The 12,207-nt window shown below is 35.8% G+C and overlaps 1 protein-coding gene across 2 annotated transcripts; it reads left to right on the top strand.

The window, feature by feature from the left end:
• The first annotated feature begins 9,721 nt into the window (after positions 1-9,721).
• Positions 9,722-11,994, top strand: HOXC6 (homeobox C6). 2 transcript variants are annotated; one of them, XM_024206902.3, is made up of 2 exons: positions 9,722-10,186; positions 10,969-11,994. In XM_024206902.3, exons 1-2 carry the CDS (start codon positions 9,787-9,789, stop codon positions 11,283-11,285), a joined length of 717 nt encoding a protein of 238 aa, XP_024062670.1. In that variant the 5' UTR covers positions 9,722-9,786; the 3' UTR covers positions 11,286-11,994. The 2 variants fall into 2 exon arrangements, with proteins under 2 accessions (XP_024062670.1, XP_024062669.1); XM_024206901.3 differs by having other exon boundaries at positions 10,945-11,994.
• Positions 11,995-12,207: the final 213 nt, after the last annotated feature.

The raw sequence follows: 12,207 nt of genomic DNA, 5'->3' as shown, positions 1-12,207 counted from the left end.
TCCAGAGAGAACAATATATGTGATGTGTATTGGTTTAATTTAAGAATGTATGTAATGTATTAGCTTATTTCCTCGAAAGTATATATCTCCTTTCTTTCCTGACATGACAGCCCATCATGAAAAAAAGCATCTCTAGATTTGTAGTAGAAATTCCTGTTGGTAAAAGTTACAGTACAAAACAATGTACCTAAATAACAACATGAAGTAAAAGATAAGCCAGACATTGTTGTGACTAAGGGTGGGATGGGGGAGGGGTGACAAAGACAATTCTTGCTTCCTGTCTCATTATAAATTACTACTGTCCCCCTCTCCATATTAATACAATATGTGGAAAAAGGCATCTAGAAAGGACTCTGCGTTAAAGTTGATTCGATTCGTAAAACTTGCCACTAGTGAAGTATTTAGCATTTTCTGCCCTTAAATAAATAAATAAATAAATAGCCTCTTCTGTATTTCAGTCTTTCAGGAGACTACATAGGGGTTTATTATCTAACGTGATAAGTGTTTTGGAAGTTACCAGGGAATGGTTCTTAATTTGATTTCTATGTTTCTATGTGTGACATAGATTGCAAAATTTTGAAACATTAATAATAATAATATGTTTATATCCTACTGTCCTTCTAAAATCCATCTATCTATGCCTGCATTTTAGTCTGAAAATTATCTTCTTCTTTTGGTCTATTTAAACAACACCACTCCCGCCACCAAAATGCTTTCGCTTTTTGGTAAGCGCAAAGAGGTATTTTAATTTTTTTTAAAAATGTTTCACAGAGACAATTTCTGCGGCATACGTTTCGGGGGCATTTTTTAAAAGGAAGAATCAATTGGATTATACTGAATTAAGATTTTTTTTAAAGTAAGAGATACAATTTTGTGTTCTGTTTGTTCACTGAAAACACATTGTGTCAGCCCTTGTCTGCAATCCGTATAGTCATAAAGACATTTTCTGAGCAAACAATGACTGTTTATTGGAACCAGCTCATTACAGAAATAGTATCTTTTAGGGGTTCCAGTCTAAATACATCTGCATTCTTCTCTTGAGTTGTGGTTAATGGGACCAAAAATCTGTTCCCTTTCCTTCGATATATTATTGCAATAGTTGCATTTACTGTTTACAATAACCACTGTCAGCTCTGCAAGGCCTGGAATTGGGTATACAAAACAATTTTTGATGTATTGATTTTCTACTTAGGCTGACGGATTGTCATCGTTCATACACTGGCAATGCTGAGAAACATTTTAGTACGTATAGGAGGAATAACGTAATGATTTATATTCTCTGAGTTTTACAGACTAAAACAGAGGAAATAAATTGCTTCTTTTATCTATAGCATCACTACACAGGAGGGATTATAATAAAATCACCACGTGTTATTGACATATACTTGCAGAAAAATAAACAGCTTTTCTACAGATAGAGCTTGTATAAAAATGCAGGATTCTACCACATTATTGAAATGTAAATTATGTTGTTGTAAATGTTCATATTTTATTATATTATAAATATATCAAATATGAGCATTTAGGCTCTATAATTAATATAATGCATAAGAATGTTTGGGATAACATCATTTGTATTTTAATAGAAAGACTTAACTATATGTGTATATATTTTATCATCATTTTATCTAAGGATAAGATTATGATAAATCTTATTTTTATATATTTTATCTTATACAATGGTAAAATATATAAAGACAAGATTCTCAGCTACATATAAAGATTATGCTAAATGGGTGTGTTTGTGTATATGTGTGGGTGGGTGTTGTTATGCAACGCTACAATGCTAAAAATACGTTTTTATTATAACGTTATAAACATACAAGTATAGTAATACTTGTAAAACAATTTACAAACTTTTGAAAATGGTAGCAATTGGAGTAAGTCAATGTACGACGAATCAATGTAGCCCACACGTTATCCAGAAATAGTATGTGATATAGAAATATATTATAAATTAACATTTGTGTTCAGTGTAAATCCTGTCTGTGGTAATGTTAACTACGATTTTCAATGGGGTTTGTATCTCGGTTATTACTACACGAATAAATGTTATTTTTCACTATATTTATGTTCGAAATTCTGTCCAGCAAATGCTTTTGAGAAAAAAATACTTGAGGCTAGTCGTTTAAGATCTCTTTGGAGCTGACAAAATTAAAGCTTTAGTGAATGTTGTGAGATAAAATAATTAGAGAAAAATCATATATATAGATTTTTAAAAATGCCTAATACTGGGGTATCAAGGAATTCCTGGTCTTATCGGAGGAAAGTTAGATCTCTCGTTACTAGCTCTACTAAAAATGAAATAAAATAGAATAGAATCTCTTGCAGATTTCAGTTTAATCCTATGAATTTAAGGTTTGATCACAGAAGGCCTTCCTACATTTAAGCAGTTCCGAGCTTTGGGAAGCAAAGTGATGCTAGAGACAATGTATCTCTGTAGATAATGTGTCCAGTTTATAGTTAAATAAAATACAATACGGACATAGCGCCAATAAGTGTTTAGACAGAAATGTAGATCAATAGATTAAAGCTAATATGATTGCAAGGATATATGATAAATATCCTTGTCAAAGTTTATGTACAATCCAAGAAAGATCTTGAGACATCTCAGTGTGTATTCAGTTATCAACAGAAACCAGAAGAAAATAGCTAACAAGCAAGAAGCTCTAAGAGAAAGGTAAAGGGATGTTTAAAGTCATATGAATCTGAGATTACATACAGTGCTTCCAGTTTCTGGTTTTGTTTTTGTCTGTCGCATGTGGACACACCTTTCTGGAAAAGTCTAACCAAGAATCTGATTTGGTTTGGTCAGATTTAAGAAGGTTGATTTCCAAGGGGCAAAAACCAACCCAAACCCACTGTATATTTCTAGGGTTGAAATAATATGCGATTCCTAGATCTATGTTGTACAATTGCTATTGTTTCCACAGGTAGAGAATTTCTTTCCTCCTTTCATTCTGAGCGAGTGTTTAAATATCTGCACGTTTTGTTTACTTGTTTTGTATACTGCCACCAAGTGACAGAAACTTGCAAACCAGCAATTTTGCAATTTGGTGCCTTTTTGTGGGGGTGGGGAGGTGGGGTGAGGTGGGGAGGAGTGGGCAAAATACCCTTACTTGACTAATGCTGGACTACAATAAAGGCCGGATTTGCAAGGAAGTTTTAGTACCTTAAAAGAGTCAGCAATGTCTTCTCTCCCCACCTCCCTTGGAATGTCCATAAACGGCCCCCTATTAAGGTACTAGGCTGAACAGTACTTCAAAAAGTTTGGCTTCTAAAACCTATTTGAAATTCCTCCGTTGCACTTTATACCCATTCACTAGAAGTTTTCTTTTTTCTGTCTTTTTTAAAGCCCCTTTCGTTCCGTGTTACCGTGTTTTAAATCATTCCAATGTACGTGAACTCATAAAAATAGATAAGGCATGTCAACTTGGGAACGATATTTCCCCTCTTGAAAATATGAGTGTATTTAAGCAAATCCTGGAATATTAAATTGTAGCTCGATTAAAGACAATGTAAATGTATAAATTCAACAAAGTGCGTAGAGGTTGTCTCCAAATATATAGTTTAATTCTGTCTAAGTGATCGCCTCTGAAAAAGCATCATTAAGGCAACTAATATTGTTTCCTGAATTATTATTTTTTACTTGCGACCTAAGATTAAATTTCTGCTTTAGAATCTGCGAACAATAAAGTATAAAGCTGCCTATAGTTAATGACAACAATTTTTCATTGTTGAGTTATCCTTCCAGAACGCAATAAAATTGTATTTCTTTTATTTTTAATCCTTACACTGAGCATAAATAGTTGTGTATCTATATCTATCTATAGATATAGATACTCTTAATAATTGTAGCTAGTACCATTGCCCGCGGCAACTCAGTGACGTCATAAATGCAGCTATCTTAAATGTAAAAAAAAAAAAAAAGAAAGAAAGAAAGAAAGAAAGAAAGAAAAGAAAGAAAGAAAGAAAAACCCCCACCAAAACATGATAGTAGGGGGTATTTTCACGCAACCAGACAGAATAACCAAGCTAAACAATAGTTTTCTGAAATGCACAGGGTGTTAGGAGTTTGCAGTGGTACCTGGCTTTAATATGTAAGGCATGACATACATAAGATGCAGTCTGATGCACTCATTCGTCAAACTAAATAGTGTCTGAGAAATACATTTTCCTGGATCAAATGGAATATGAAACAATTGTCCGTACTTTTGTAAAGGAGATTATAAAGTTGTTTTTTTTTTGGGGGGGGGGGGGTTGAATTACACAATGTAACACTCAATTATTTTACATTTATCAACACGTTGGGGTTTCCCCAGCACTGAGAATGTTTATTCATAAGTGCATTTAATTAGCAAACATTTGACGTAATGTTACATTGAAAATTGGATTATATCCATGCATTACTCATCATTACATAGCATGTGAAGGTGCTGCAGCTAACTTTAGCAGCAACATTGTTACTTGGCAATTTAAGACAAAGAGAAGTTCCATTTCTGCGGAGAGGTTTCGATTCTGGCTTCTTTTGTTGGGGTGCGGGCCATCAATAAATCTGGTAAGGAAAAATACATAAATCCACATATTAGAAATAGTAGTTCAGGCATAATAACCATCTATTTCAGTTGCAATATGAATTCAAATGAATATAAACAAACGCTCAACAATGTTAGAAAGAACTTCAAACCTTGGTAGAAAAAGGGAATAAATTAAATAGTGAAATAGATTAATTTATCTTCTCTTCCCCACCCCCCCACCTCCGCCATCTCCCAGTTTCCTGTTTATGAGATATGTGTTTTGACAGTTTCCAGAATTCTGTCTTCTTTTTTTTCTGGAAATGCGTGCAGTGATTACAGAATGGCGGTTGCAAACCTGAGAAAACTATGCTCCCATGTTACCTTAGAACTATTATTTTTCAATTTTGGAACTAAAGGCTAAATGTTCGCACATGAAACTTTTTTTGTGTGGTGAGGATGAGGCGTCAGGCAGAATATTTCTTTCTTTCTTTCTTTCTTTCTTTCAAAATAACAATACATTTAAACTTATTTCCATCAGCCATGCAACAAAATTAATAAAATGGCTGGTTCATAGGAATGAATCTTCCTTCTAATTATACCAAACTTGGAATGCACTTTATGGTAAATAAAGTCTTTATAACCTGTCTTTAGAGATATTAGACACACTTGCATACAGGACTGAAGAAATAGGGTTTATGTAATAATAATAATAATAATAATAATAATAATAATAATAATAAATAATAAAATAAAGTCGTCTAGGAAAGAGGTGAAAATATAAAAAGAAAGAGCTCTATTATTGCTAATTATTGCTCTGTGCGTCTTTGTCAAGAAGATGCCTTGAAGTGGCAAATAAACCTGCCAAATAGGCTGCCTCTTTCAAAACTATCTGTCTGCGACATTGAAATAAAGTTTAAACAGTCCATCAAGCGCTGAATAGAAAGTATGCAGTAGAAGGATAGGTTTCCTCTTCTATTTTAATCAGAAGCTGCCAGACTCTTCGTCCTAGGGTTTAATTACTGCAATATAACTAAGGAAAGAAGCGACTCAAAACAATGCAAAACATTTCATGTTGGGAAATAGTGGCCCATGGCGCATATGTGCCAAGTAATCCTCAAACAGATTTTCTTTTTTCTTTCTTTTTTATAAGAGCTATTTACAATAAAAGCGATATTTGACTAGGAAAGCCCGTGCTATGAAAAAAGGGATAAAAAAATAATTAGAAGGCAAGAACTCACGTGCGCACTACACGTCAAGTTAAAAAAAGACCGTGATAACATATATGAGGTGAGATCAGCTAAAATCAGGAAGATATTTAATGACATCACGTGTTTACATCTACCAACTACAAAATATTCAGCTCAGATATAAATACACACCACCACTCTTTATATAGTTTATATGTTATATATGTGTGAGTGTGTATATGTGTGTATTGATACATTCATATTCTACATGTATGTATAGGTGTGTATGTGTAGAAAGAATTTCTAGTTTGACTATACACATTCGTTTTATATAATGTATATATAGTATACATAATGCATATACATACACACATACACATATATAATTAATATATATTAAAAATATAAACTCTTTGTACACACACTCTCCTCTCTCTCTCTCTCTCTCTCTCTCTCTGTCTCTCTCTCTCACACACACACACACACACAAACACACACGTGGAATTCTAATATGTGTGTTGAAAATATAAACACTTTCTCTCTACTCCCACATACAGAATGCTAAAATGTATATTCATACTGCACAGGAACATCAAGTAAACACTTCTGACCTATATTAACTTTTGGTGCGTGTTAAAAGCACCCAGACACAACCTGTATTTATGAATAAGCAGATTTCTACATCCCGGCAATGCACTGGCTAACAGAGTGTGATTGCTTTTTACTACAATTGTATTATCAGCCTCAACTGGTCATTCTGACTGTACCAAACAACAAACTCATTCCCTCTTAAAACAAACAAACAGACGTCTGAATTTGCATTCAGGATCTAGGCAGAATAGGAACATGACAGTAGCATTTTATTAAGTCTGTAGGGTGTTGGGGGGGGACGGGACGATTTGGGTTTGTTTCCTTTCAGTAATTAGTGGGGATAGAAAACACATGTGTTGGGATTGCATTTTTGAAGCCTTTTTCTAAATCAGTTCATCAATTCGCTAATTATAGCTGGGAGACAGAAAAATTCTCCCGATACATATTTTTTCTCTTTTCCCCTGTAAACATCAGAGTGGGGAGAGGGGTAAATGTGTGTGTGCGTGGGGGGAGATATGGCTTATGAGAAGTGGATGTTATTTCAGATTTCTGTGGGCTTTTTATTTTCTGGGAACAAAGAGCAACTGCTATTAAAGAACTACTCGAGGACTTGTGCATATTTCCACTGCTGTGTAGCAGTTTTAATAAAACATCTGTTCTTGCTTCTGCTGATGAGTTTACATAATTGTTTGCAGACCAATTTAACCAGAAATAGCCCTAGATATTTCCCTGTACATGTTTTCATGGGGGAAAATAATAAATACCTTTTGCTAGTGACATACCTTGATTAAATACTTTCGAGAAATCCCAATACTGTTTAAAATATAAATTGAATAAAAATCTAGTGCATTAAAAATGCTAGACAGAGGAGTGCAATCAGTAGAACATAATCTAATGGTGCCTCGTTTATATTTGCAGGAGTTTTTCTCCCAAGAAATCTGATTTTCAGGAGGGAAAGCATTCTATTTTAAGTTTCTTTACGGCAGCTGTTTACTGTTCACTATAAATCGACCAGACTTTTAAGCCTTGCCCTCTGTTTAGAGAAGTAATAAAACACTTAACTTTCTCCACTCTTAGTCGCACGGTTATCACACAGGTCTTTAATACAAGAGCCCCGGAGCACCTATACAAAAATTAATCCCTTCAAGCCAAGACTTTTCCCAAAACTTTAACAAGACTGAGATTATTATAAATGCATCTTTTTAGGTGAAAGAAGCCACATGAATGACACCCATATAGGATCATATATGTATATTTTCCAAGGATTCTTGCTACTTTCAATTTACACTCCAAGTACATTTGGACCATAAGTAATACATAAGGTGAGGCAACATATCAAGAGGAAGCAAAAGATCTCCATTCATTCATTCATGCATGCATTCATTCAGTTTATTGTACATTGCCCCAGTTTCATATCTGGAAGCAGTGCAATCGTTGGTTTCCAAAGTAACCATGGTTTCAAAGGAGATTGTTCCTATAGGACATATACATACATACATATATTCACAGTTATAATCTATCTAACATATATGTATCTGCAGACACATGCATCTGCATGTGTATGTGGCTGGGTGTGCAATATGTCAACACCAGGGGGATAGCATATGTAGCTTTTTTGTTCCGTTTTGTTTTGTTTCCATAAATCCCCACGTATAATGGCTGGGGAAGAGGGAGAAGGGTGGGGAGACAAGAAACCAAACTAAACTTCGTTGGGTTTTTTTTTGGAAAATACCAGTAAATCTTCACATTGGGCATAATTGGTATATCTGTACTAGGCTGGTCACAAGTTAAACCCTGCAGAGTGGGAGCCAAACTATGGTCAGCAACAAGGCACATGGGCTAAATAACATGGTGTGTACTTCCAGCTATCTTCTTTTTTGGTTAGAAACTTTATTTTATTTTCCTAGTGACACTCAAGGGAAGCCTTAATGTTATAGAAGATGAATACACGAGCTTTTTTTTTTTCCAGTTGTAGTCTCGTTTATGGCTTTATTGCCACCATTGATTACTTTGCTTTGTTACACAGAGGAAAAAGATCATAAAATCCTTTGGCATCCGGGTTCCTGTTATAGCTAGGGGGGAAATATAGCTTTCCCCCTCTTCCTTGTCAACTAAAATCTTTTAGGGGAGACATCGCTAAAAAGGAATTAAGTATATTGAGTAATAGCAAGAAAACACCTTCAGATGTTCGAATTTTTACCCTGCAACTTTGAGCCTGCATCTCACCAGACCACTCTACACACATCCTAAATTTAAAATAAAATGTATACGTGAAGAAAAAGGCCAAGGGTTTCCTGGCATAATTGAATTTTTAAATAGCAAGCCACGAGAATGATGAATATACCTTGCAATATTTACAGATCAGCAGGTATGTTTTACATTTAAGGAGCAATTTATGAGACTGGATTGAAATTAAAATTAGATTAGCTGCCTTCATTTCAATTAGTTCTAGGTGCAATTCACCAAGAGAAGAGATAATATAATCCTTTTTAATCTAACTAAATATTTGCAAAGGAAGTTTCCTAAATCTGTTGTAAATATCTGAAACCATAAATTTCTGTAAACGTAAACACGAGGTGCTGTCCTCAACCAATACCTCAAAATGTACTTAAATTGCAAATAGGAAAAGTGTGAGTTTTGTTGTGGTTCCTGTTGAAAATGTAAATATATTCTAACAGTACCAACCATTGCAAATTACAAGGGAAATATTCAGGACAGGAATGTCAAACTGCACTAAAAGAGAACATCTAACTTCCAGACTAACGTGAATTCGGAATGTTGTCTTTTTTTACTGCAACTTCCTTCCAAATCCATAGTTCAGGAATGCTCTAAAAGCCACATTATCAGTTGAGCAGTCGTCGCCATGTTTTTTTTTCTTTTTGCTCCCTTTATGTGATATTTTCTCATAAAGAACACAACCACTTGATTCCATAATATTGACCAATGCTCCATGAGAAAACGAAGAAAGATGGATAATTTCTGAATTAATATTCTGTGGGCACCTGAGATATATTACTTTGAATTCTGGGCTATTTTGTTATCAGATATCAGGAAACCATAAAAAATTCTGTGCTTCAAAAGCTCAGTGTTAAAAAAAAATAATAAAAGAGAGCGAGCAGAGAGAGAAAGTTAGATTTGGTTGTGAAATTTCAAATTTAATTCAGATGTGGTTTTTCCCTCAGAGTCCCCCCCTTCAAAATCTCCCCCCACGCACTTAATATTTGCTCTCCTTCTTCTAAGCCATCTTATATTTAGAATTTTCAAGACTTACTTTCAATGCATACTTAGTTTCAACTGGGGAATCAACACAAGCAAAAGCAATTTTTCCCTTTCTTGACATCTAGCTTCCTATTGGCTCAAATCAGGTCAGCTGACTTTGTCATTTTGTCTGTCCTGGAGTAGAGCCTTCCCTATAACAATCTAGTTCAGACTACAAACTGGAGACAGAAATAAATATTAAAGAAATCATACACCCAGGTATAGAGGAAGATATGAATTCCTATTTTACAAACCCATCGTTATCTTGCCATCTAACCAGTGGCCAAGATGTGCTACCCAATGTAGCTCTCAATTCAACGGCTTATGACCCCGTCAGGCATTTTTCTACCTATGGAGCAGCCGTTGCTCAAAACCGGATTTACTCTTCTCCTTTTTATTCACCGCAAGATAATGTTGTGTTTAGTTCCAGCCGAGGACCATATGACTATGGATCTAATGCTTTTTACCAAGAAAAAGACATGCTTTCTAGCTGCAGGCAAAATTCTATGGGACACAATACACAGACTTCAATTGCACAGGATTTTACCAGTGACCAAAACAGGAACACTTCGCAAGAACAAAAAACTAGCATTCAAATATATCCATGGATGCAGCGCATGAACTCCCACAGTGGTAAGTTTTACAGCTTGGAGATATAAATTAAATAAACTGAACCATCTTTACGACCATCTCCCTAGCAGAACAGCCTCAGCTACTTTTTATGGCCCCATAAAAACAATAATATAGCTCCTTCACAGTTGCCGCTACAGGCCTTTTATTTGTTAAGTTGTTGCAAGCAAATATGGCTTGTTATGCTCTTTCTAATTAAAAGACTTCGAGAGTGTAAAATATCTATAATAAAGTGCAGTGAGCTCTGCTTTTGAGTTAAGTACAAAATATTACTTGGGTAAAATAAGTTTTAATGATAGGTGAGTAAGTACATTTTTTATTGGGACGGGAGGTTATGTAAAAAGGATCCCTCCCTGTGACAGATTTCTACATGGGAATTTATGAAATTGTGTTGCTAACACAAAAGAGGAAGAGTCTATTTCTAGTAATTAAGGCAACACTTTAGGGGGAAACCCTAGTTTTCTTTTCTCCCTCTGTGTCTCTCTCTTTAGTTTTGGGGGGGGGGAAATAATTAAAGCAAGACTTTCCAAAGCTTTGCAAGGAGTAGCATGCCTAGATTAGAAACCATTTGTGCTTCGGGGGCTGAGTGTGATAACTTGAATCTGGGTAAACAGGAGCTAAGAACTGGGGACGGGGGGGGGGTTGACAATAGGGATGTAGGATGGAGGGGAGGGGGTTGAAGGGGAATCGATTTTGTGATTGCAGTGATCAAAATAGATATATCTTCGCTAAGGTATATATGTATTACTAATTAGTTTTAGTTTGCTTTGTTTCTGAATCCCTAGGAGTCGGCTATGGAGCGGATCGTAGAAGGGGTCGCCAGATCTATTCCCGCTACCAGACCCTGGAACTGGAAAAGGAATTCCACTTCAATCGCTACTTGACAAGGCGGAGGAGGATTGAGATCGCCAATGCACTTTGCCTAACGGAGCGTCAGATCAAAATCTGGTTCCAGAACAGGAGGATGAAATGGAAAAAAGAAAGTAACTTGAGTTCCACTCTGTCTGGGGGAGGCGGCGCAGGCGCTGGGGCAGCTGCAGATAGCTTGGGTGCAAAGGAAGAGAAGCGAGAAGAGACAGAGGAGGAAAAGCAAAAGGAGTGAAAATTGACGGCTCAGCCCCTCATGCCCCCCCTACTCCCCACTCTCACCCCTCCCCACATACACGCTATATTTATCACTGGCACAAGTTATATGTTTGGCTACATTAAAAAAAATAAGAGCCAAACGTGGACATGAAAGACAGACCTTCCCCCACACTCCCCCCCCCCCCCCACACACACACTCTCCAATATTCAGTTCATAACTTGCTCCACAATCCCTTTTAGGTTTTGTCTATAAACCCTCACCTACCCCCGCCCCCCATCTTGCCTATTTACCTAACTTCGAACACAGTTTTCTTCCTAAAAAGAAATTGGCTTGCAGAAGGCAGAACACCCTGTAGTGTTGCCTAGTTGTGTTGGGATGATCCTTGTAAGATGGACTCTATGCAGTTGTTTTATTATTATTATCCAGAAAACGAGTTTCCCACCATGTTGAAAATAATTCCCTGATATCTCTTTTCACGTAAATATAGCATTTTCAAGAGTAACCTAATTGTATTTAAACACTACCTGGGCTCATCATTGCAAACTGTGACAGTTTATGTGTGAATATTTTTAGCTGTATTTGTGGTATCTGTATTTATATTTATGTTTAGCACTGTAATGTTCAACAGTATAAAGTGAATGGAGGTCTATAGCAGTAGAAAAAAAAATCTTGTGTTACACCCTCTCATGTATAAAGATCATGTCCAGAGGACTATTGTTGAGTATTTAATAAAACTGAATATTATTTTTAAAGTTTACAGACTGGCCTCTGAGATTCAATTGGAACCCTTCATGTTGATAACAGCCTGTTAGAAAGTTCACTTATTTTCTCTGTGTTTTTCCTAACAATCAAATTCCTTTATCCTTCCCCTACACACACACACACACACACACACACACACACACACACACACACACACACACACACACACACACAC

The sequence above is a fragment of the Terrapene carolina genome, unplaced genomic scaffold, assembly GCF_002925995.2.
Source record: "Terrapene carolina triunguis isolate 2854851 unplaced genomic scaffold, T_m_triunguis-2.0 Scaffold836, whole genome shotgun sequence".
Lineage (NCBI taxonomy): Eukaryota > Metazoa > Chordata > Testudines > Emydidae > Terrapene > Terrapene triunguis.
Note: the sequence above shows the minus strand (reverse complement) of the source record. Positions and strands in the feature narration are given on the sequence as shown.

What these genes read in the sequence shown, in the direction of transcription:
- HOXC6 (XM_024206901.3), top strand. Translation starts at nt 9,787, where the DNA reads ATGAATTCCTATTTTACAAACCCATCGTTATCTTGCCATCTAACCAGT. An exon ending in GCGCATGAACTCCCACAGTG is followed by an intron (nt 10,187 to 10,944) that starts GTAAGTTTTACA and finishes AATTAGTTTTAG; the next exon opens with TTTGCTTTGTTTCTGAATCC.